Genomic DNA, 23,254 nt, shown 5'->3' with positions numbered 1-23,254 from the left:
TCCAATAGTAGGTACATGGGTTTATTAAACCTTACCAATTACAGCTACTGTTATAGTTAAAAACTGTGAGATTATTATCACCTTATTCTACATAAAATTGAAGATATATAGTTCATCAAATTAAAGAATTAAGAGTTTAGTTGCTATAGAGATGCGGGAACCTCCTGCTCTATAACTGCCATGTGGCTGTTCGTGGTCCCATTAGGCCACTGTGGACAATTGGCATGGTGAAAAAAACCATAGTGCTTCCAGTGATTCTAGTCCATTGTTGTTAAAGCTCCTGTCTGTTTTTACTCTAAGATACTCTAGAAAATTTCAGATAGATAAAATATATACTATGGACATGAAGAATGGGAAAGGGATATTATTATTAAGAAAAAATATAGCGATACTAAAGACTTGATGTGGACTTTAGAGTCAGAAGATCTGAATTCAAATCCTTGTTCTCAGTATTAATTCACGTTGGGCAAGATCCCCTTATCCCTGGTCAGGCCTCAGTTTCCTTATTTATAAAATGAGAATAGTAACGAAATCTCCTCTTGTTCCTCATAACCTTATTGTGAGGTTCAGCTGACAAAAACCTTTGTAAAATGTAAAGCAGCATACAAATATAAGGTATTATGGCTTTAATTTTGCATTTTAGCTTTGCTGAAGGCATAATCTGCCTTTGGAATTGTAACCATTAAATTACTGGATCATTGATAAGTTCATAAGTAGTGGTTTTTAGTAAATTTGAGCTCTTAAATGAAAAGAACTAAATTTAGTAATTTTATTTTATAATATTTATTTCAGTGTTTTGCATTTTGGTAAACATGTGAGATCATAGGAAGTCCTATTAGATAGCCAATCTCTGTCTCTAGAGGGCACCAAAGGACTCAAATGTTTATCTGAATCTTGCTCTGGGTATGTATCTACATTTTTATTTTATTTTTAATCCTGAGAATTTTTATAACCATCTTTCTGCTGAGAAATAATAATTATTATGAGAGATTTGTGATAGAATTAATTTCAAATTCCCAAGCACTTAATGATTCAAATGGCACTTTTTAAAATTGGTTATGTAACTGCTTTTCTCTTGCCAGGTACCCTTGTTAGAGCTTAGCTTTGATCATTATCTAATCTGATTATTAGAAGTGTAGAAATATTTGGCTTCAAATAATTTGGTTACTGAGAAAATTGAGTCGACAAATAAAATATGTTAAGAGCCAAGTAATGTGAATTAACCAATTTAGCTTCTATTTCAAATTATAGAAAAATAATACATGAAGTTTGGATGGCCAATTACAAGATAAATGTGAGCTATGCATTTCTGAAGTGGTACATGGAGTAACCTGAGAGTTTAGTTAGTCTATTATGAGTTATAACTTGCCTGTGTAACTTGAAGCCAGTAGATATATTTCCTGCAGTCTCAGGTGAGGTATATACATTTGTAGTGGCAGTAAACGTTGCTTATCGTGGATTATAAGTGTAAAATGAAAGGAAACACTTGAATTGTTAATTATATGAGAATTTTGTTCTAAAATTCTAATTTATTGGCCTATTAATACTTAACTATATTTAGAGAGAGAGAGTGGAGGCCAGGTGGCCACTTCCACAGGGCCTCCCTTTCAGGGTTGCAGTATTTTGGTCAGGTTAATGTGAAGCTAGGTTCTGGAGCCTCAAGCCTAGGTTTGACTTCTAGAACCACCACTCACTGGCTTGATATCATGTAAGTTTCCTTTACCCTCCCTAAACCTCAGTTTCCTCAACTATAAATTGAAATTAATGCTATCACCCACCTCAGAGAGTTGTTTTGAGGATTAAATGAGATATATTGTATATAAAGTATTTAGTTCAGTGTCTGACACATAGAAAGTACTCAGAAAATGCTTGCTCTTAATTTGATTTGGTTTGTAAGAATTTATCCAAAGATTTGATAATGTCATTGTGTTCAAAGGAGGGTATAGTGTTTGGGGGCAAATAGATTTTTCACTGGTACTTAAATTATAGTATGATCTGCCTCTGCTATGAGTTTTTAAAATTGTTTTTCAAATTCTCCATCATTTCATTTCTATTTTAAGTAAGTTGGGTTGTGTGATTAATTGAATCAGAGACAATTTTTAATATATGGAGCCTGTAAATCATTGTATATCTTTTGAAAGCTGAATATTGATATGTAGAAGTGGCTGAATAAATTTTAAGGTAAAGTTGATTTACTTATAGAAGATTTTTGTTCTAGCAAAAATTTATCTATTATCTAGTGTATAGCCATGCATGAATTTAGTGGATTCTTAACAAATATTTATTGATAGTAATGATAATTTATGAACAATTGCTTTATAAAAGTTTTACAGTTAGACTGTAATTTCTAAATTTTATTTTGACTACATTTCTTAGAGGTACTTAGAGCTTGTTTCCTACTCTGAAGAATATTAGAGTAGCACATTCAATGGTCATTCTAGGCAAATATGCTTCCTCTTTTGATGATCTCAAAAGCAGATTGAGCCTTTGCAGGAATCATGAAGCAGCATGGTTTATTACAAAGCTTCAAAATAAATTAGTTAAATCTACTCATAATTTTCTAGTGAACTTTCCATTCATGATATGATAGAAGTTATTTTGTAACCCCTATTGTGATTATCCTTAAATTTGTTATTCATTCATTCATTCATTGATTCATTTCTAGGAAGCTAGAATATCTTGAAAAAATGTAGATATTTGTTGTAAAGGAATTTATCATTGAGGGCATAGACCAGAATTTTCTTTTTATTTCCCTTTTATGATTATAAGTTGATGTAAGTTTTTTTCCCCCTCTCTTCATTATTCTCCTGATAATCCTATGTGTAGGTTCATGAAGGATTCCTGGAAAGTAAAGTGCTTGTTCTGAATAGTACCAGTTCATCAAATCCATGTGAGAGAAGAAGTATCGACTTAAGAATATATATGCTTTGCTTCCTTCCATTTATAATTCTCTTGGTCTTCATTCGTGAGCTAAAGAATCTATTTGTGCTTTCATTCCTTGCCAACATTTCCATGGCTGTCAGTCTTGTGATAATTTATCAATATGTTGTTAGGGTAAGTATTACATGTTTTTAACTGTAATATGCTTCTTAATAAGTAAATTGTTTATTTTGAAGTGAAAGTAATGACTTGTAAAGACCCCACTTCATATGTGGCAATACCAGGAGATAATTAGTAAACTTTGGTTTTCTTGTGTGTGATACTCCTCAGTTAGAAAAGTATATGACATAAAGATTGAAAGCACAGGCTTCATAGTCAGATCTGGGTTTGAATCTTGATAAATACACGTCTGGGCTTTATGACATAGCTTCAGAAGATAGTAATACCTACCTTACAAGAGTTGTGAGATTTAGGACCGTGCCTTTGTACACTGCCTAACATGAAACAGAGGACTCATTAGTATTTTGTTTACTCCTTTAAGATGCAAATCAATCACAAGATATGGGAATATAGATGTAATTTTATAATTTTCTTTCACTTCCGAACCTTTATTTACTGCCACCACTTTAGTCCACTGCCTATACTATACTAGATACAGACTACACTAGTCTGTATCCTTTTTATCTGAAGTATGTGAATATGTCAACTGATTTCATTGTCTGTAGTCTGGGGATTCTTAACCCACTTTCCTTAAAAGAATCTATTGATGGGATTCAGGAGATCTGAAATAATTAAAATTACTTGTGAGATATAGTGTTTATATGTATATGCATTTTTATACTGAGCAGCTTAGTATAGCTTTCATGTCTCAAAGGGGAAAATGATCGAAAAGGTTGTGAATCCCTGTCCTATTCTTTCCTGATTCGATCCATCTTATATATTGCTGCCAAAGTAATTGCTCTAAAATCTTCATTAACAATCCTTTATAGACTCTCTTACGATGGCTCTACATTTCATTTTAACCCCCTCTCTGAATTACAAAACCTGTAGACTCTTTCTTATAACATGTAAGAGTGGAAGCGGACAAGCAGGAAGATCTCATAAGGCTTTCTGGAGTCCATGACCCCTTAGCTGAATGTGTGAGTCAGTGGAGCAGAAAAGGAGTTTCCTTAGATAGAATGGACAGTGTGAGCCTTGAATAACAGTGTAGTATTGTTATCAAATAATCCAAACACTTTAATACACTTGTCCTTCTGACCTAGGCTTATGTTTTTAGCCATGTATCACCATTAAATAACACAGTTCTTCCTAAACTTCAGATATTCTAGACCTATTTTCCAGATTATCTGTGCTTTCATATTTCAGTTTCTTTGTTTATCCTCTTTCCTTGGCCTTCTATTTTATTTTCAATCAGATAAGGCAGAGAACACAAGATGACGAGGCAAATAGGGACCAGTCTTGAGGTAGCTGAAACAAGTGTCCATTGAACAAGATATGTAGCTTGTGAGTTTCCAGATAGTAGAGAGTTGGAATGAGACTATGAGTTGGGACCAAGTCATCAAAGCCAGAATCAAGGCATATGCACAAACAGTAAGGGTAATGGCAACTGTCAGTTCAAAGAGTAAAACACTGAAACCGGGGAGACCTGTACTAGGGAGTAGCACAGAGTTATGAGGTAGAAAGCCAAAGTCAGGAATCAGGTATCCTAGAGACTGAAAGAGCAGTGAAAATCGGGTAGAGAATGAGTTTCGTTAGACATCATCGACAGTGATTAATAACTGATTATATGGCTCTCAGCTCAGACCTCGAGTATGCTTATGTATTTCCTGTTGTGGCAGGAGCTATACCCAATGTGAACAGCCTAAGACTTGCAGGTGGAAACAGGTAATCAGGAGCATTTAGCTCAGTTGGAATGCGTGGGCATGAGGGAAACAATTGCTTTTGGCAGTGACATCTTAACAGCTTGGCTATATTTAACATAGGATGCTTAAAGTGTTCATTGAAAGAATTATTCACTTTTATAACACATTTGCTGTTGTGAAGCTCAGAATTATATGATTTTACTCTTTCATTTAAAATTTTTTAAGATAAGTAAAGGTATAACTTGCTTTATTTGTTTCTTCTTTTCTGCAGAATATGCCAGATCCCTACAACCTTCCAATAGTGGCTGGTTGGAAAAAATATCCACTTTTTTTTGGTACTGCTGTATTTGCTTTTGAAGGCATAGGAGTGGTAAGGATTTAATGTTTATTATTTTTTAAAATCTTAATACAAAGATTTAAGTCAAGCTACATTTAGAAATGTATGTTTTTCTTTTTTGTTTCTATTTTTGATATTTCTATTTTTGATATTTCTAGAACACGATTTGCAGTTTGATATAATAGGCTCGACTTAAAGTTTATCTTCCACTAACCAAGAGTTTAATCTTAAATATATCACTTAAACTCTCTAATTCTCTTTATTTGTAAAATGAAGACATTAGATTATTTTTAATATTTTATTATGTAAAATTTTAAACCTATACAAAATGTAGATAATCATATGATGAACTTTTATGTAAGCATCACTTAGTTTCAGAAATTATTAACACATAGCCAATTTTGTTTTATCTATGTCCCAGCTACTCTACTAAGCCTGGGTTATATTCAGACAAATCTCAAACATATTTTATAGACTGGATGATTTGAAGTAAATTGAAATTGTTACAAAGGTACTATTACATAAGAAAAGTCCAATATAAATTCTCCCTTTAGATTTGTTCATATCATATTTGTTTTGGGAAATGATGTTATCCTCAGATACAAGTATCCTGAGGATTCTAAGATCTTAAATATTTCCACTCAAGATGCTTCCATGTTTTTTAAAACCTAGAATGTATAGATTTGAGGAAAATAGATTATTGCTGTCTACTCTATAGCTTGTTTCATAGTCTGATGGTATGGTATGGGAGTGGAACCACTCATAAACATCTGTTTATGTGAACCAAAAATAGATCTAAAAGACAATTTTACAACATTTTACTTGGGTTTCTGCTCTCCGAATTCTCCTTTAGAGAATTCTCACAAGTTCTTACAATTCCACTTAACCACTTTTATAGGCATACCTGCAGGTTTTCATTTCTGTCTTTACCTAAGCTCTAGTTAGCGACTGGACATTTCCATTTAAGTGTTGGTTCTGTGACACCTCAAATTCAACAGGTCCAAAGTCTGACACGTATTTTCTTATACAAAACTAGCTTCACTTTTTCATTTCCCTGTTTCTTTTAGTTCTACTTTTAGTGGCTCAAGCTTGAAACATTGTAGTAATTCTTTTCACTCCATCTCTGGTTTCTTCATTGTACTCAGTAATTAAGGCATATTGATTCTCTTTCATATTTCCCCAGATCTATTTCATAAATGAGATTATGTGTAAAGCACTTAGAATGCTGCTTGACACAGAGGGAGCCTCCATAAATGTTCATTTTCTCCCCTTTCTCCTTTTCTAGCTCTACTGGCACCATTTATTGACCATAATCCCTTATTTCAGTTATTTTCTTTCACTTTTTTATATAATGAAAATAATTTATTCATCTCACTAAAGTGACATACAATAGATACAGATGGATAGATAAAGAAACAATTATAGACGTGTATACATGGGTTATTATACATACATATATTTTCTAGTACTGTCTGATGAAAGGCCCTATAAGCACTGATGCCTCACTAGAAACAAGAACATCCAGTACCCAAATCTTGATTTCTGAATACCATTTGCAACAAAAGAACCAAAGTTTTTTGGTGAAATGGCTGATTCTAGGGCTGAAGCAAGGAAATTCAAGATGAATCTGGAGCATCTTGTGCTAGAAAGTATGGAAGTGCTCAAAAAACAGGAGAATGAAGGCAAGTCAATGGGACATAGCAATCAACCTGATAGAATTTACAACCACCAAAGCTGGGGCAGTATGAGCAACAAAATAACAGTGTTTTGGATTCATACTCAAAGTTTAAAGCTAATACACATGAATCCATACTAATATAAATGATAAATACTAATATAGATAAAAGTAAAAACATACAAATATGTAAAAAAGGGGGGGGAGGGTATTTCTAAATAATTTATGTAGCTACTCCCCCTCCAGGAGCTGCAGCTTAATCCCCCCTAGTCCCTGGAGTGTGGGCTGGCTGCATTGTGTGACTTGCTTTCACAAAAATAGTGTATGATGAGAGGGAGAAGAACTTTACCAGCAGAGGATCCTGGAAAACACTGCCTTAACCAAGTGATCAAAATTCACCAGTGATGAATCATGTTGATACTGTATGTGATGAGACGGGCACTTCACCTTTGTGGTATCTTTTTCTAAAACCTATAATCCCAGTCTAGTCATGAGGAAAACACAGACAAACCCAAAGAGAAGGACATTATACCACATACCTAGCCAATACTCCTCAAAATGGTCAAAATAATAATAAGGAAAGATTGAAGAACTTTCACAGACCAGAGGAGACTAAAGAGACATGGCAAGAAAATGCAATGTCCTATCCTGGCTGAGACTCGAACTGAAAAAGGACATTAGCAGAAAAACTAGTAAAATCCAAATCAAGTTTGGAGTTTAATAGGAATGTACCAGTGTTGGTTCTTAGTTGTAACAAATGTACTTTGGTTGCATAAAATGTTAATAGGGGAAAGTTTTCACATTTGTTTTTTAAAACAGGTTTGCCTGCTAAGAGTTGATTTTAAATCTTTTTAAAAACCTGTAATGTAATATATATATATATATATATATATATATATATATATATATAACACCTAGAAACATACTTCAACAATTATAAGTGTTTTAAAGGAAAAAAGATTTGCATATAAACTGCGGAAAGATTAATTTGTATAAATGTAAGACAGGATACTAGATTGTTTTAAATTATTTGTTTTCTGCATTCTCTTCTTAGGTCCTTCCACTGGAAAATCAGATGAGAGAATCAAAACGCTTCCCACAAGCATTGAATATTGGCATGGGGATTGTTACAACTTTGTATGTAACATTAGCTACCTTAGGATATATGTGTTTCCGGGATGAAATCAAAGGCAGCATAACTTTAAATCTTCCCCAAGATGTATGGTAGGTATATATGAGTTCGTTAATCCTAGTCTGTATATTTTATAGATGTAGTTTGCTAATATTTGATGATAAAAGTGCATTCTTGGATTTACGGTTTAAAAGTGTAATTTTTACCGATTTCATTTGTGTAATCTAGAATATTTATAATCTTCAGAGACCATCTATGATTTTGCATATCCTTGTGGGATTTTTTTTAAAAGATTAAACATTGTAGAATGTTCCGAATTTGAGTAAATTAGAAGAGTAAAACATGAATTCTCTTAATATGGACTCTCTTGAATAAAAAATTTAATACTTGTCCTTGATGCCAAAAAATCCAACACTCTGAGTTCTTGATAAAATAATATAACCTTTCACTATGGCCTTTACTGTTTTGCTCACCAATGTTAATATTGTATGCACTCCAAAACCTTTCAGACACAGGGCACATTATAAGTAAATTAAATAACGTAGTGTCCTAATAGTCTCTAATATTAGAACCATATTCCATTAAATGAAGCAGTGTATAGGGTTTTTCCTTCTTCCAGAGATTAGTCTCTGGAGAATGCAAAAAGATATGCATAGTGATTACTATGCATAATGTTCCCTTATTTATAAAATGGAAAGTAACTTCTTAGTTTTGATAAATGCAGCGAATAAATACTAAATTGTTGATTAATGTCATGCTGCTCCTTTAGCTGCTTGGATTGAAGTCTAGGAGACCTTAAATGTTAAATATAGCACTTACACTAAAAAATATCAAGGGTATTAGGTTTTTATACAAACAAATATTGAGAAGTAGTCAGGTGACTTCTGCTGTTTCACATGTAGCAGTCTTCATGAAGCATGTATTGGATAAGAAAAATTCAATCCAAAAAATAGGGAAGGAGCATGTAAGAACAGGGAAGCAATGAGGTAAGCATTTTAATTTACTAAGATAATTAAACTGGGACTTTATTCCCGTCGCCCCCACCCCCCCCCGCCCCCAAGACAGCAGACCCTAAGACTAAGCCATATTTGTAGCATACAGGAGCTAGGAGTCTGAATATTCTGGGAAATAAAGCTGACGAGTAATCAAGGTAATCAAGCAATGTCTTAATTGATCCTACTAGACAATCATAAGGTTCAACTCTGAGGAGTTTATTGCCTAAGATGAAAATGTTTAGGTGAAAATAGATTCACCAAGAGACACAACAAATAAAAAAATAGAGAAATAAATTTAAGGAAACTGAAAAAGGAGATTCACATACCCTAGACTGTTCCCTCTGTCCTCTCCCTCACAAATTCTTAAATCTCCATCCAATATTAAAGTTGCCTGTAACTAGGAATTCGGGACCCAGACTGTCTCTGCCTTTCCTCATCAGAATATCTATTATTGATCATACTAAATTTAAAATGAAGGTTATCTACCAAATTCATTTATTCATCTAACAGATATTTATATTATGCCTTTTGTGTACTAGGTACTATTCCAGGCACTAGAGACATAGTGATGAACAGATAAAAATCTCTTCCTCATGATGCTTACATTCTACTGAACATGCTACAAAAGTTTAGTTGTTTAAAGCATTTAATTTAGTAATGAATATTAAACTCCCATTGTCTTATTTTTTAGCGTAGAATGAGGTGAGGTTCTTAGTAAGAATTGTAGCTAGTCTTCAAAAAGACTCGTATCACAGCTAAACCCAAGATTCTTAACCTGAGTACATTGAAGGGTCCAAGAGGGAAAGTGAGTTATCCGATTCTTTCCAGGGGTTAACTTCTGTATTCAGCCTTGAGAAAAAGACTTGGTCAACAACTTATTTCTTAGGTTGGCCTTTAAAAACTTTTTAAGATATTCATACATGTAAATTTAGGTTAACTATTGATTTGTTAGCCAATGAGTGGAAAAGAATAGAAGCGTTGCAAATTTTGAATCCCATGTTTTCAAAATTAATGTTTTTAGCGAAACATTAGTTGTCTCCCCTCCCCTTATTATGATTTCATGTATTGACTGCAAAATAATTATTTAAAAAATACATTTCTGCTCTTTACTAAGATGTTAAATGTTCTGCTAACAGTATAACATATTTGTTTTAAAGCAAGAATCATTCTTTGGATTATTTTTATTTGTAATATTGAATGGATGTAGTTTCTAAAAATTACCTGTTCATACCCTTTTTGATTATTAATATTAATTTCATATTTAATAAGTATATGTCACCTACTAAGTATATTGATGGTGGAGTATACTGAGAGGAATAAAACACAGTCTCTAACTTTAAAGAACTTTGGTAATGAGTTTTAAAATACCTTTTAATGTACACTACATGTTACTTACAAGTTTTTATGTTCTTATATATCCTCAAAACAAATTCTTGTGATTTTAAGAAAGTTTTTATACTTTGGAGAGAGAGTTTACTGGGTAAATTGTTCTTTCAACTCTTCATTTCTAAAACTTAGTATATAAAGGATTCTTACCAGAGCTGCTTGCTAAAAACCAAAATGAGAACAAAGGTTAGCAATATCTCTAGAAAAGTTGAATAGAGAAATATAGTTTGGGCTCTTGAATCAGAAAACAAGTAGAAATGAAACAGTTGATTTTAAAAGACTACAGCACTTTCTTAAACATTTCTCTATTACTTTTCATTGTTATGAACAAGTACACCTGCTTCCAGAAGACAGAAACCATTTATGTCCCATTTTTATTCTGTGTAACACCAATAATTGCAAAAAACTAATATTATTGAATGGTTATTAATAATAATGAGGCTCAGCCTATATAACTTGTTTTATAGCAATAAAAATTATATGCATAATATTTTAAAATATATTAGCTATATTTTAAAAACATGTAAGTTAAAAAATAATTTTAAAAAGGAATGTTCTAATAAACTAATAAGAATATTCAGTTCTCACAATCACATGTAAGAGTATGTGAAACTAGGAGGCTTTCTGTTATTTTGTACAGTTCAGTAATTTGACCATTTTGTGTTTAATCTTTAAACCTCAAGCTGAGAAATATATCCTGAGATTGTTTTAAAATTAAGATTTTTATTGTGCCAGCCCTAAGGAGTTTCTTCTTTCCTTAACTATGTTATTTGTAGTGCTTTTAAATCTATTTCTACTTAGCTCTTTTCCTTCCTCTTCTATGATGAAAAAATTATAGAGGAATTACTGAATTCCTTTTTGCTCTGCCACAGTTCAGAGAACTGTTTATAATCTTTACCACTTTGTCTTAAGACATCGAAATTAAGCTGAAAGCCTAATTAATCTTGAGGCCTTTCTTTACCAAAAATGGGACATTTTATAACCCTTTAAAGTAATTGCATTTTTTTCCTAAGAAACGCTCTGCCCTGTGCATACACATCTTAGGTGACAAAGTAGAACTTTTAAGCGGCAAGATTGTGGCTATCAATAACGTTTCCCCCGAAAGAGGATAAACATGTTAGTCACTACCCGTAATGCAGCGTGTGGCTCTTTTGATTCACAGGCTCGTCTCTAGTGTGTTTCTTAAACAATACAAGTGTGATTGGATTTTTCTATTGATTGTTGTCAAATATTCGGAATTTCAAAAAATACAACACATAATTTTATTGTTTGTAACCTAAGGGAGTAGGTTCCATAGTTTCTCTCTGAGTCCTACAATTATACATATTCTCTCTGTGTCATTATTAACTTTTAAAAAGGCATTTTCCTAAAGTTTTTATTAAGATATACGTGCTGAGTTTTGGCAAGAGGCTGTCTACAATGTAGAAAGCTAAAGATATTTATAAAACTGAACATTGCTGTGCTGTTTCGAAGCACTGGGCATCAAAAAAGTTGTTTACTTGGACAAAACAACAACCGAACCCAACAACTTTATTTCTCTTATTAATGTAACTTTAAAATAGGCAGAATTCCTATGTAATCTAGAGAACTTTGCAAGCTGAAACCGTTTAGATGCCCTCTTTTTAGACTTAAGAATGACGATGACATTTCTGTAACTAATATACATACCAAGAAATTTCTAGCAAGGAGAACTGTATAACTCAATATGAAGTTTTTCTTCTCTATATGAATCACTGAGATATCAAGGACATACAGTATGCTCAATTTTTAAAAAGAAAGTTGAGAAAACATTAGCTCTTCATGGGGCTCACCCTAACCTTCAGAACATTGGCTTAGCCTCGAATGAAATCTTTCCAACAATATTTTGCAAACCTTTGCATGCCACATTCAAGCTTTCTAGGGTTGCCAGAATGAATTGTCCATCTATCATCTAGAAATATAGTAGAAATCAGCTGTGTTTTTTTTTTTATATAAACAATCATTAAAAATTTGTAAGATACTGACCTAAGTTTGTGTTGGATTTCTTGTCTAACATTAAAAAGGAAGAAAGCTAGATTTATATTAAGACAACAGTGTGGTTGAACCTGAAAGGCATTATGCTAAGTGAAATAAGCCAGACAGACAAAGACAAATACTGTTTGTTATCACTTACATGTGCAACATAAAAAAAAAAAAAAAAAAAAGGCCAGCTCACATAAACAGTATATTGGTGGTTGCCAGTGGCTGGAGGATGGGGAAAAGAAGAAATCTTTGTAAAAGGGTACAAACTTCCAGTTATAAGATGAATAAGGTCTGAGGATCTAATGTAACAATTATGACTGTCATTGATAATACTGTATTTTATAATTGAACTTTGCTAAGAGAATAAAACCAAAGTGTTCTCACCAAGAAAAAAAAAAAGTAAAAATATATGGTGATGAATCTATTAATTAACTCAATTATGGGCATCATCCTTTCACAATGTATATCAATCATCATGTTGTACACTTTAAATATATTACAATTTTATTTGTCAGTTATACCTCAGTCAAACTGGGGGGGGGGGTGGAAAATGACTAAATTTTGAATTTTTTTAACAGGTTATATCAGGCAGTGAAAATTCTGTATTCCTTTGGCATCTTTGTGACATATTCCATTCAGTTCTATGTTCCAGCAGAGATCATTATTCCTGCGATCACATCCAAATTTCAGGCTAAATGGAAGCAAATCTGTGAATTTGTGATAAGATCCGTCTTGGTTAGTATTACTTGTAAGTATCATTACATGTTTACATTATAATAATTTTTTGTTGTTGTTGAGCTTCATTAGCTAAATTATATTTTAAATATTTTTAAACAATTTTATTCATCTAGCTGAGATACTTTTTAGTTTAAAATTTTATTAGTCTACTACTATTTAAGAAAAACACAACCAGACTCTACCACACTTAAAAAAACTATCATTTTGAAAATGACATCAGTTGTGATTAAAATATACTTAAATCAGATGCATAAGGGCACCCCTTATATTGCTGATACACATTTTGGTTCTAGTTTTCTTCAGGTTTTTTATTTCAGCTGACTTTTGTATATTTAACAGTTTAACTCTCCATGACTATATATAGGACTGGGTTTTGTTTTGGCGTTTAATAATTTCAGTGGTTTATTTTACTTGTTACTCGAAGGTGTGTACATAATCTTTTATTACGGTTCCATATTAGAAAATGTCTTCACAAGGTAGCATTAGTAATGGAGACTTGTGGAGAGGGAACTTGAGTTTGGTATAGTATAAAGTGTGAGTTTTGGAGTCTCACTGACCTGATGGTTCAGACTCAGCCCTACCACTTACTTGCTGGTGTCTTGCATGGCAAGTTACATACCACCTTTGAGACCCTCTTTCCTCGACTGTGGAATAAAGGTAAGACTTCCTTATGGCGTTTTTGTAGGGCTTAACAATATTAACAAAGTAGCTAGAAGTTACTGTTGTTATTGTCACCATTATTATAACTGCAAATAGAAAGGTGACTGCAACACTGAACTAATGGGATTGCCTAAAATGATACCAGGGACCAAATTCCTGGTGTTCTGAAGATTAAGCAGCTTTGGAAATTCTGTGGAAGATATGAATAACCATCTTGGCCCTTTTCAGGTTATAGTATGGTAGAGCTAGAATTCTGGGCAACTTTGTAAATCGCATTGAGTAGCTTGGGGTAGAGTTTATGCCTGGATTTAAAGAATTGGGTGCATTACATTTCGAAGAAAAAACAAAGCTGATAAAAGTACATAAAACTTATTTTCAAAGTAATCATTTTTTTTTTAAAGTATAGTTGGCATACAATATTATAGTAGTTTCAGGTGCACAACATAGTGTTTCAACATCATATATCTTACGATGTGCTGACCATAAGTCTAGTAATCATTTATCACTGTGCAACGTTATCACACTATTCCCCATCTATATTCCCCATCACCTTTTTCACCCATCCCTCCACCCCCACCTCTCTGGCAACCATTGGTTTGTTCTTTGTTTCTATGAGTATTTCTATTTTGTTTTGTTTTATTTTTTTCTAAAAAATTCCACATATAATAGTGGAATCATGTGTTATCTCTCTTTCTCTGACTTATTTAGTAATACCCTCTAGGTCCATCCATGTTGTCACAAATGGCAAGATTTCGTTCTTTTTTTATGGTTAATATTCCATTGCATATATGTACCACAACTTCTTTATCCATTCACCTATCGACAAGACACCTAGGTTGCTTCTACACCTTGGCTATTGTAAATAATGCTGCAGTGAACATAGAGGAGCATATATCTTTTCAAATGAGTGTTTTCATTTTCTTTGGTAAATACCCAGAAGTAGAATTGCTGGGTCATATGGTAGTTCCATTTTAGTTTTGTGGAACCTCCAAACTGTTTTCCATAGTAGCTCTACCAAATTCTAGTCCCACCAACAGTGCATGAAGATTCCCTTTTCTCCATATCCTCGCCAACACTTGTATTTGTTGACTTTTTGATAATAGCCGTTCTGACTGGTCTCAGGTGGTATCTCATTGTCATTTTAATTTGAATTTCTTTTATGGTTAGTGGTGTTGAGCATCTGTTTATATATCCGTTGGCCATTATGTTTTCTTTGGAGAAATGTCTTTTCATGACCTCTGCCCATTCTTTGATTGGATTATTTTTTGCCGAGTTGTATGAGTTCCTTATATATTTTGGATGTCAGACCCTAATTGGATATATCATTTATGAATATATTCTCCCATTCAGTAGGTTTTTTTTTTTTTTTAGTTGGTGGTTTCTTTTGTGGTGCAAAAACTTTTTAGTTTGAAGAAGTCCCGTTTGTTAAAAATAAACAGCTTTTATTTACTTTGCTCTAGGGGACATATCCAAAAAGATATTGCTAAGAAATGTCAAATAGTTTACTACCTGTTTTCTTCTGGGATTTTTATGGTTTCAGATCTCACATTTAAGTCTTTAATACATTTTAAGTTTATTTTTTATGTGATGTAAGAGAGATCCAGTATTTACAATATCAGTTGTTGAAGAGACTGTCTTTACCCTACTGTATTTTTTTGCCTCCTTTGTCATAGATTAATTGACCATATAAGTGAGAGTTTATTTCTGGGATCTCTATTCTGTTGCATTGATCTACGTGTCTGTTTTTGTGCCAGACCATATTGTTTTGATTATAGCTTTGTAGTATAGTTTGAAATCTAACTTTGTTCTTCTTTCTCAAGATTGCTTTGGCTGTTCATGGTCTTTTGTGATTCCATATAAGTTTAAGATTATTTGTTCTAGTTCTGAGAACAGTGTGACTGGTATTTTGATAGAATCTGTAGACGGCTTTGGGTAGTATGGTCATTTTAACGATATTAATCCTTCCAGTCCGTGAGTGCGGCACATTTTTCTGTTTATGTCTTCAGTTTTTTTCTTCAGTGTCTTATATTTTTTTAGAGTACAGGTTTTTCACATTGTTTTTTAAATTTATTCCTAGATATTTTATTCTTTTTGATGGAGTTGTAAATGAGATTTTTCTTAATTTCTCCTTCTGATCGTTATTAGTGTATAGAAACATGATGGATTTCTGTAAATTAATTTTGTATACTGCTATTTTACTGAATTCATTAATTCTATTAATTTTTTGATGGATTCATTAGAGTTTTCTATATATAGTATCACATCATCTGCAAATGGAGAGTTTTACTTCTTCCTTTACAATTTTTACGTCTATGTTCATCAGGGGTTTTGGCCTATAATTCTTTTTGTGGTGTTTTTGTCTGGTTTTGGTATCAGGGTAATGCTGGACTTGTAGAATGAGTCTTCTTTTTAGAATTTTTAGAATAGTTTGAGAAGAATAGGTATTCTTTAACTGTGGTAAAATTGGTAAAATTCACTTGTGAAGCTGTCTGGTCCTGGGCTTTTTTTCTTAGGAATTTTTTGATTACTGCTTCAGTTTCATTGCTGATAATCTGTTCAGATTTCCTGGTTTAGTCTTGGAAGTTTGTATGTTTCTAGAAGTTCATTCACTTCTTCTACATTATCAAATTTGTTGGCATATAATTGTTTTTAGTATTCCTTAATGATCCTTTTTATTTCTGTGTTATCAGCCGTAATCTCTCATTTCTGATTGTATTTGAGTTCTCTTTTTCTTAAGCCCGGCTAGAGGTTTGTCAATTTTTATTTATCCTTTCAGAGAACCAGCTCTTAGTTTCATTGATCCTTTTTTTTTTTTTAGTCTCTATTTTGTTTATTTCTGCTGTGATCCACATTATTTCCTTCTACCTACTTTGAGTTTTATTTGTTCTCTTTTTAGTTCCTTTAGTTATAAACTCAGATTGAGATTTTTCTTGTTCCTTGAGGTAGGCCTGTATAGCTATGAACGCCTCTCTTAAAACTGTTTTTGCTACATCCTATAAATTTTGATGAGTTGTATTCATTTTCATCTGTCTCAAGGTAATTTGTGATTTCCTTTTTGACCCATTGGTTTAGTAACATGTTGTTTAATCTCTATATATTTGTGGTTTTTTTCCAGTTTTCTTCCTGCAGTTGATTTCTAGTTTCACGCCATTGTGGTTGGAAAATATGCTTGGTATGATTTCAGTCTTCTTGAATTGAGGCTTCTTTTGTGACCTTATATGAGGTCTGTCCAGAAAATGTTCCATGTGCACTTGAGAAAAGTGTATATTCTACAGTTTGGGGATGAAATGTTCTAAAAATGTCTATTAAGTAGATTGGCTCTAATGTGACATTTAAGGCCATTATTAATTTTCTGTCTGAATGATCTATCCATTGAGGTAAGTAGGGTATTAAAGTCCCTTTATTTCTATTAATATCCATTAATATTTGCTTTCTGTACTTGGATGCTCCTATGCTGTGTGCATAAATATTTATTATTGTTCCTGTTCCTGGATCGAACCCTTTATCATTATGTAGTATCTTTGTCTCTTTTTATATTCTTTGTTTTAAAATTTATTTTGACTGATATGAGTATTGCTACCCTAGCTTTTCGTTTCTATTTGCACGGACTTTTTCAGTCCCTTAATATTCAGTCTGTCTTTTGATCTCAAGTGTGTCTCCTGTAGGCAGCATATAGATGGGTCTTGTTATTTTATCTATTCTGCCACCCTATGTCTTTTAATTGGAGTATTTAGTCCACTTACATTTAAAGTATTTATTGATAGGTATGTGCTGGTTGCCATTTTGTTGTTTTTTGGTTGTTTTTGTTCTCCTATTTCCTTTCTTATTTTGATCTTTTTGATTTACTGGTGTTCTTTAGTGTTTTGTTTGAGTTCATTCCTATTTTGTGTGTTTCTTGTAGGTTTTCTGTTTGTGGTTGCCATGAGGTTCATATATATCTATCTATAGCTGTAGCAGTCTAGTTTAAGCTGATGTGAGTTTAAGTTCAAATACTTTTTAAAAGCACTATATTTTTACTACTCTCCATGCTTTGTTCTTGACATCATATTTTATCTTTTTGTCTTTCCTCTATTGTAGTTAATTTTGCTACTTTTGTTTTTTGACCTTCTTATTAGCATTTTGAGTGGTTGATTTGCTGTGTAATATTTGTCTTTCTTTACCAGTGGTATTTTTTCTTAAATTTTCTTATTTCTGGTTATGGCTTTTTTTTTTTTTCTACATGCTTTAACATTTCTTGTAAAGTGAGTTTAGCGGTGGGGAACTTTTTATCTGGGAAACTCTCTCTCCTTCAGTTCTGAATGATAACCTTGCCAGGTGTAGTATTCTAGGTTATAGCTTCCCCCCGCCGCCCCAGCAATTTAAAAGTGTCCTGCCACACCCTTCTGGCCTATAAAGCTGCTGTTGAGAAATCAACTGACAGCCTTTGGGGTTTCTCTTGTGTGCAACTAGTTTCCTTCTTGCTGCCTTAAAGATTGTCTCTTCATCCCTAACTTTTGCCATTTTAATTACAGTATGTCTGGGTGTGGGCCTCTTTGGGGTCATCTCGTTTGGGCCTCTCTGTGCCTCCTAGACCTGGATGTCATTTCCTTCTCCAGATTAGGAAAGTTTTCAGTCATTATTTCTTCAAATATAGTTTCTGCTCCTTTTCTCTTCTTCTGGAATCCTTCCCTATAATGTGAATTTTAGGGCACTTCATGTTGTACCCGAGGTCCCTTATACTAGACTCATTTTAAAATTTTTTAAATTTTGTTAAGTGATTTCCAGTATTCTTCCAGTCACTAATCTGTTCTTCTGTATTAACTAATCTGCTGTCAGTCCTTCTAATGTGTTTTTTTCAGTTATTGTATTCTTTATCTCTTTCTTGACGTTCTCTGTGAGTTCTACTTTCCTGCTCTCAGTTTTGTTCAGCATTCTTATGACCGTTTCTTTGAATTCTTTACCAGGCAAATTATCTTCATTTTATTGGAGTTTTTCTCTGGAGTTTTTTCTTGTTTGTTCATTTAGGGCATATTCTTCTCTTTCCCAATTTGTTTAACTTTGTGTTTCTTCCTGTGAGTTAAATGAAATAGCTATCTCAATCTTGAAAAAGTCATTTGTAAAAGTGGCTTCTGCGGATACTGTGTAGCCTGATGGTTCAGGTAGATTTGTTGGAGTTGGAGTGGGCTCCTGTGGTACCACCTGGCCAAAAGGTGTGGAGTGGGTTCAAGCATCCTGGTGTGTGGGCTTCCCTGCCCTGCTGTGCTGAATAAGGCAGCCCTGTAGGCTTGTGCTACAGAGCCCTGCTGATTCTGCTTTTGATCTGGGCAGGGCTGCCTGCTCTGTGTGCGAGGTGAGCCCTATTGTCTTGATTGACTGCCGCTGGTCCGGGGGCCCTGTGAAGGTGTGCTGCTGCAGCACTCTGCAGTCTCCCTCTGGGAGAGGGGAGTCTTTCGGCTGTGTGCTCAAAGCTTACTCTGTTGTTTTGACTGTCTGCTGCTGGTCTGGAGGCCCTGTGTAGGTGCACACTATAGCAGCACTCTGCTTTCTCTCTCTCGTGATTGCTGCAAGAGCAAGGTCTCAGCTGAACTGTTCCAGAGATGCTCACTACAGCATCCTTATTCCGTCACTCCAGGCAGCACGGCCCAGCATGCATGCATGGACTAGGGCTTCCTAGTAGTTCTGCCTTTGCTCCCAGTGGGGCAGCCCCATGGGTGTATACAGCTGTGGCCTGGTACAGGTAAACTTCAGCACCCTGTTGTGCCTGCTGAATATAGCTCCAGATTTTTGGGGAGCTGGGGAATGTGTGTGCCTGCTATGACGCACTGTTATTCTGCTGGAGCTAGCTCCAGGTGGGGTAGCTGGAGACACACTACCGCAGCCTCACAGGTCAGCTAGAGCACCTGGTAGAGCTCCTGCCTGGTCTTTCCAAGTGCAGGGGCAATGTAAACAGGGATGCTCACTGACTCCTCCGTTCCTGGTGGGCTCCCACATTTCCCCAGTCTACTCTTTGTGGTCTCTCCTTTGTTCTGCAGAAGTTGTTCATTTGTCCTTCAGTTGTCTCTCAGATTGAATTGCTCTAAATACAGGTGCATATTTGGTATGTTCACGCTAGGGGTGAGCTCCATGTCCTCTTTCGCTACCTTCTTGGACCCACCTCCTACACTTATTAAAACCAGGAAATTAACATTAATATAGTCATACTAACTAATCTATAAACCTCATCCTGATTTTGCTAGTATTTTCCTATATTTTTTTTTCTGGTTCAGGAACCAGTACAACATCCCACTTGAATTTAGTTGTTGCGTTTCCTTAGTCTCCTCCAGTCTTGACAGTTTTTGTCTTCGTCTTTCTTTACTGTGACATTTTTGAAGTGACAGTAATTTTGAAGAATGTCCTTCAGTTTAGATTGGTGCGATGCTTTCCTATGTTTAGATTGAGGTTAAACATTTTTAACAAGAATTCCACAAGTGATGTTTTGCACTTCTCAACACATCACATCATAGTGTAAATATGTCTTATTACTAGTGATGTTAACTTTGATCACTTTGCTGCTATGGCGTTTGAGGGAGTTCTCCACTGTAAAGAAACTTTTTCCCTTTATAAGTATCTTGTAGGGAGATATTTTGAGACTATGCAAATATCTTGTTCTCATACTAATTTAGCCCACTAATTTTAGCATCCTTCAGTGATTTTCCCTATGACAATTAACCACTGTGGTGTTGGCTTAATACTAATTTTCTATTTTCATTGTTCCTTCTATTTGAAATTGAAAATTTGAAAATTAATTGAAATTCTGGTATAAGGAATAGGTCTCGTTTTTCATTTATTTAATAATTTATTTATAATACACCACTTCATCTAGAATGAGCTAAATGGCAGAGTAATGAAAATGCTCTGGAAATAAACTACCCAAACTTTTTTGCTCCAGAATATCACAGCAAAAAATTAGTTCTATATGTAAGAAAAAAAAGTTCTGTATATAAGAGGTCTATTGATGTCAAAAACCAAAAAATGTCATTCATCATTTTGGTTTGTTTTCTTTTTAGCTTACAAAAAAAAAGATGACATTTTTCTATAAGCAATAGTTTAGTAGTGCTTACTTGCATTAATTAATTTAATGTATTGAAAATATCAGTATTTAGCATTCATGTTTTAAATATTTAAATAAAAATACGTTTTATATTCCAGGTGCTGGAGCGATTCTGATTCCTCGCCTCGACATTGTGATTTCCTTTGTTGGAGCTGTGAGCAGCAGCACATTAGCCCTAATCCTGCCACCTTTGGTTGAAATTCTTACATTTTCTAAGGAACACTACAATATATGGATGATCCTGAAAAATATTTCTATAGCATTTACTGGAGTTGTTGGTTTCTTGTTAGGTACATATGTGACTGTTGAAGAAATTATTTATCCTACTCCCAAAGTTATTTCACAGAGTCCCTCTTTAAATTTGAATTCAACATGCTTTACATCTGGTTTGAAATAGCTGACACAGAATTACGAGTCTTCTACTTTTGTCTCAGTTCTGAAAATGATTAAAATAAGAACTAGTAGAATGCATTGTACTATACTTAAAAATAGAAGAACTCTGTTTCCTTTTGGCACAATGCTGATATTTTGCTGGTAAATTATTATTCTTTACCGGTAGTAGAAAACTATGACAGATTCTTAGTTTTAAGTATTAGCAATCATTTCAAATTTAGTTTTGAAAATTGAAAATTAAAATGTAAAAAAAATTCTAGAATGAAAAAGACTTTTATTATTCTTCATTCAATCAGAAATACTTTAACCAAGATGCTCTCTTTTACCCCCATGCTACTCTTTTGCCACCCAGTAGAGGAGAGAACAGGATTCCAACAATACGAGCATTAAAAGACGTCCGTAACAAAGATCCCCAGGCCATCGCAGCAAATGTCAAAGCACACTTCGTGTATCATGTAAAAATGTCTCGACTATGTTTTTATTAGAGAACCAGTTTCTTATGATTAGCCCCTGAGAGTATAGAAAACCCTCACTAACCATAATGTAAGCATCAGAAATACATAAAACCAGTATTATTTTTACACTACTTTGTAATACCAGTTGATCTTCATAATGAAAACTACGAGGCATGGTGCAAGATTCTGGCTTAGTGTTTCACTTAAATTTGAAAGAGGCTTTAAGGCTACCCAGTACAAGTTCCTTATGTTTTACCTGAGGAAATCAGTGCCCAGAAATGTTAAATAATTTGGTCAGGACCACGCACCCTTGAGATGAAGAGTACTGAGCTTTTGATTCCCAGTCCAGGTTTTGTTTTTTCACATCTAAGAAAAGGAATAAATTATGTTCAGTTTAACTTTAATGTTGAGTCTCTTTAATTATATTTTACTGCTTTGAAATCGGGTGATCTTTGTATAGTGACCTGAGCAGAAAATCAGAGAATGCCAGAAAGCCTGAACTACAGACATATAAACCTCAACAAGGGAAAAAAACAATGTTTTTTTTTAAAACAGAATAGAAACCACTTACTGGTTTAACTTCTGGCAGGTAGAATGTGCCCAACCATCCCGTTTGTGGCTTCAGCTCTCATTGTTTCTTTTCTTTCTAGATTTTGTAGGCACCATCTTTCTTAATGGCAGAAAATAGGTATCTGACAAAATACAGGATTCGTGCACTGTTTACAACCGTATGGCTTTTTTTTATTATAGCCCTTTATTGATCTGAATGTGCAGAATGAAAGAACCGTAAAGAGATTCATGATTAGGAAAAATCAAGACCATAATAAACTCTACTAAATATCGTGACACTCTAGGTTTCTTCCAGAGAAATACCTTGTGTTACTCCATATATTCTTTAAGCCCAGTTATGAACTCAAAGAATCTCAGTTGGCATAGGAGATAAAAATTAAGTTTAAAACATTAAGAACCCTGCTTTTTAAAAAGTTCATACTTTAAAATGTTCAACTTTTTAATCAGGCTAGTGGTACTTTAATACCCTGTCAAGATCACTGTAGTGTGTACATTCTATTTTTATATATAAATGTTAACATAATTCAAGTATTTTTTGCCTTCATCATTAATGAGTCATCAAGTTAAATCCTAAAGAAATATCAGAAGCTTTATTTTGGTACAAATTCATAAGAATCAAACTTTTTTTTAACATTGGCATTAAGTAACACCAGTAATTGTGATACTTCTATGCCAAATCTGTTATGTTGAACTTTTAGTCATATTAAATGTAGAAGTTACAGGAAAAGTAATTGCAATTGAAACTAATGTTATATAATTTTGATTCTAAGAATAAATTAGGTATTTTAAAAAACTATAACAATATGACTTGAAAACTTATTTAATGGAAAGCACTGTTAAGTCTTTTCAGCTCTCTTTAGATAATATCTGTAGTCTGTATGTGAAATTTTATTTTCATATTTTCACCTGTTTATTTTTCTTATGAATTCATAAAAGTCAGTGAAATTTTGAGTAGCTTATAGCAATAAATTTTAAATTTATCATAAATGTTGAGCACATTATCAGCCAGGCTTCCTTATGCAATGAGTGCTGAATTGGCATTCAGTACTTAATTCATTAAACTATCAATACTTTAAGTACAAGATTTGAAATACAGAAGAG

At 33.6% G+C, this 23,254-nt stretch overlaps 1 protein-coding gene across 2 annotated transcripts in view; it reads left to right on the top strand.

The window, feature by feature from the left end:
- The window catches only part of SLC36A4 (solute carrier family 36 member 4), a 35,379-nt gene extending 12,430 nt beyond the window's left edge, over positions 1 to 22,949 (top strand). For both annotated transcript variants that reach the window (XM_011363293.2, XM_011363294.2), the window contains exons 6-10: positions 2,827 to 3,054; positions 5,014 to 5,112; positions 7,809 to 7,978; positions 12,847 to 13,016; positions 20,834 to 22,949. In XM_011363293.2, the coding sequence (XP_011361595.1) occupies positions 2,827 to 3,054; positions 5,014 to 5,112; positions 7,809 to 7,978; positions 12,847 to 13,016; positions 20,834 to 21,132 (966 nt within the window). In that variant the 3' untranslated portion in view covers positions 21,133 to 22,949. The remainder of the gene's footprint in view (positions 1 to 2,826; positions 3,055 to 5,013; positions 5,113 to 7,808; positions 7,979 to 12,846; positions 13,017 to 20,833) is intronic.
- Positions 22,950 to 23,254: the final 305 nt, after the last annotated feature.

Source organism: Pteropus vampyrus, unplaced genomic scaffold (assembly GCF_000151845.1).
Source record: "Pteropus vampyrus isolate Shadow unplaced genomic scaffold, Pvam_2.0 Scaffold84, whole genome shotgun sequence".
Classification (NCBI taxonomy): Eukaryota; Metazoa; Chordata; class Mammalia; order Chiroptera; family Pteropodidae; genus Pteropus; species Pteropus vampyrus.
The sequence above is the reverse complement of the archived record's forward strand: the minus strand, read 5'-3'. Positions and strand labels throughout refer to the sequence as shown.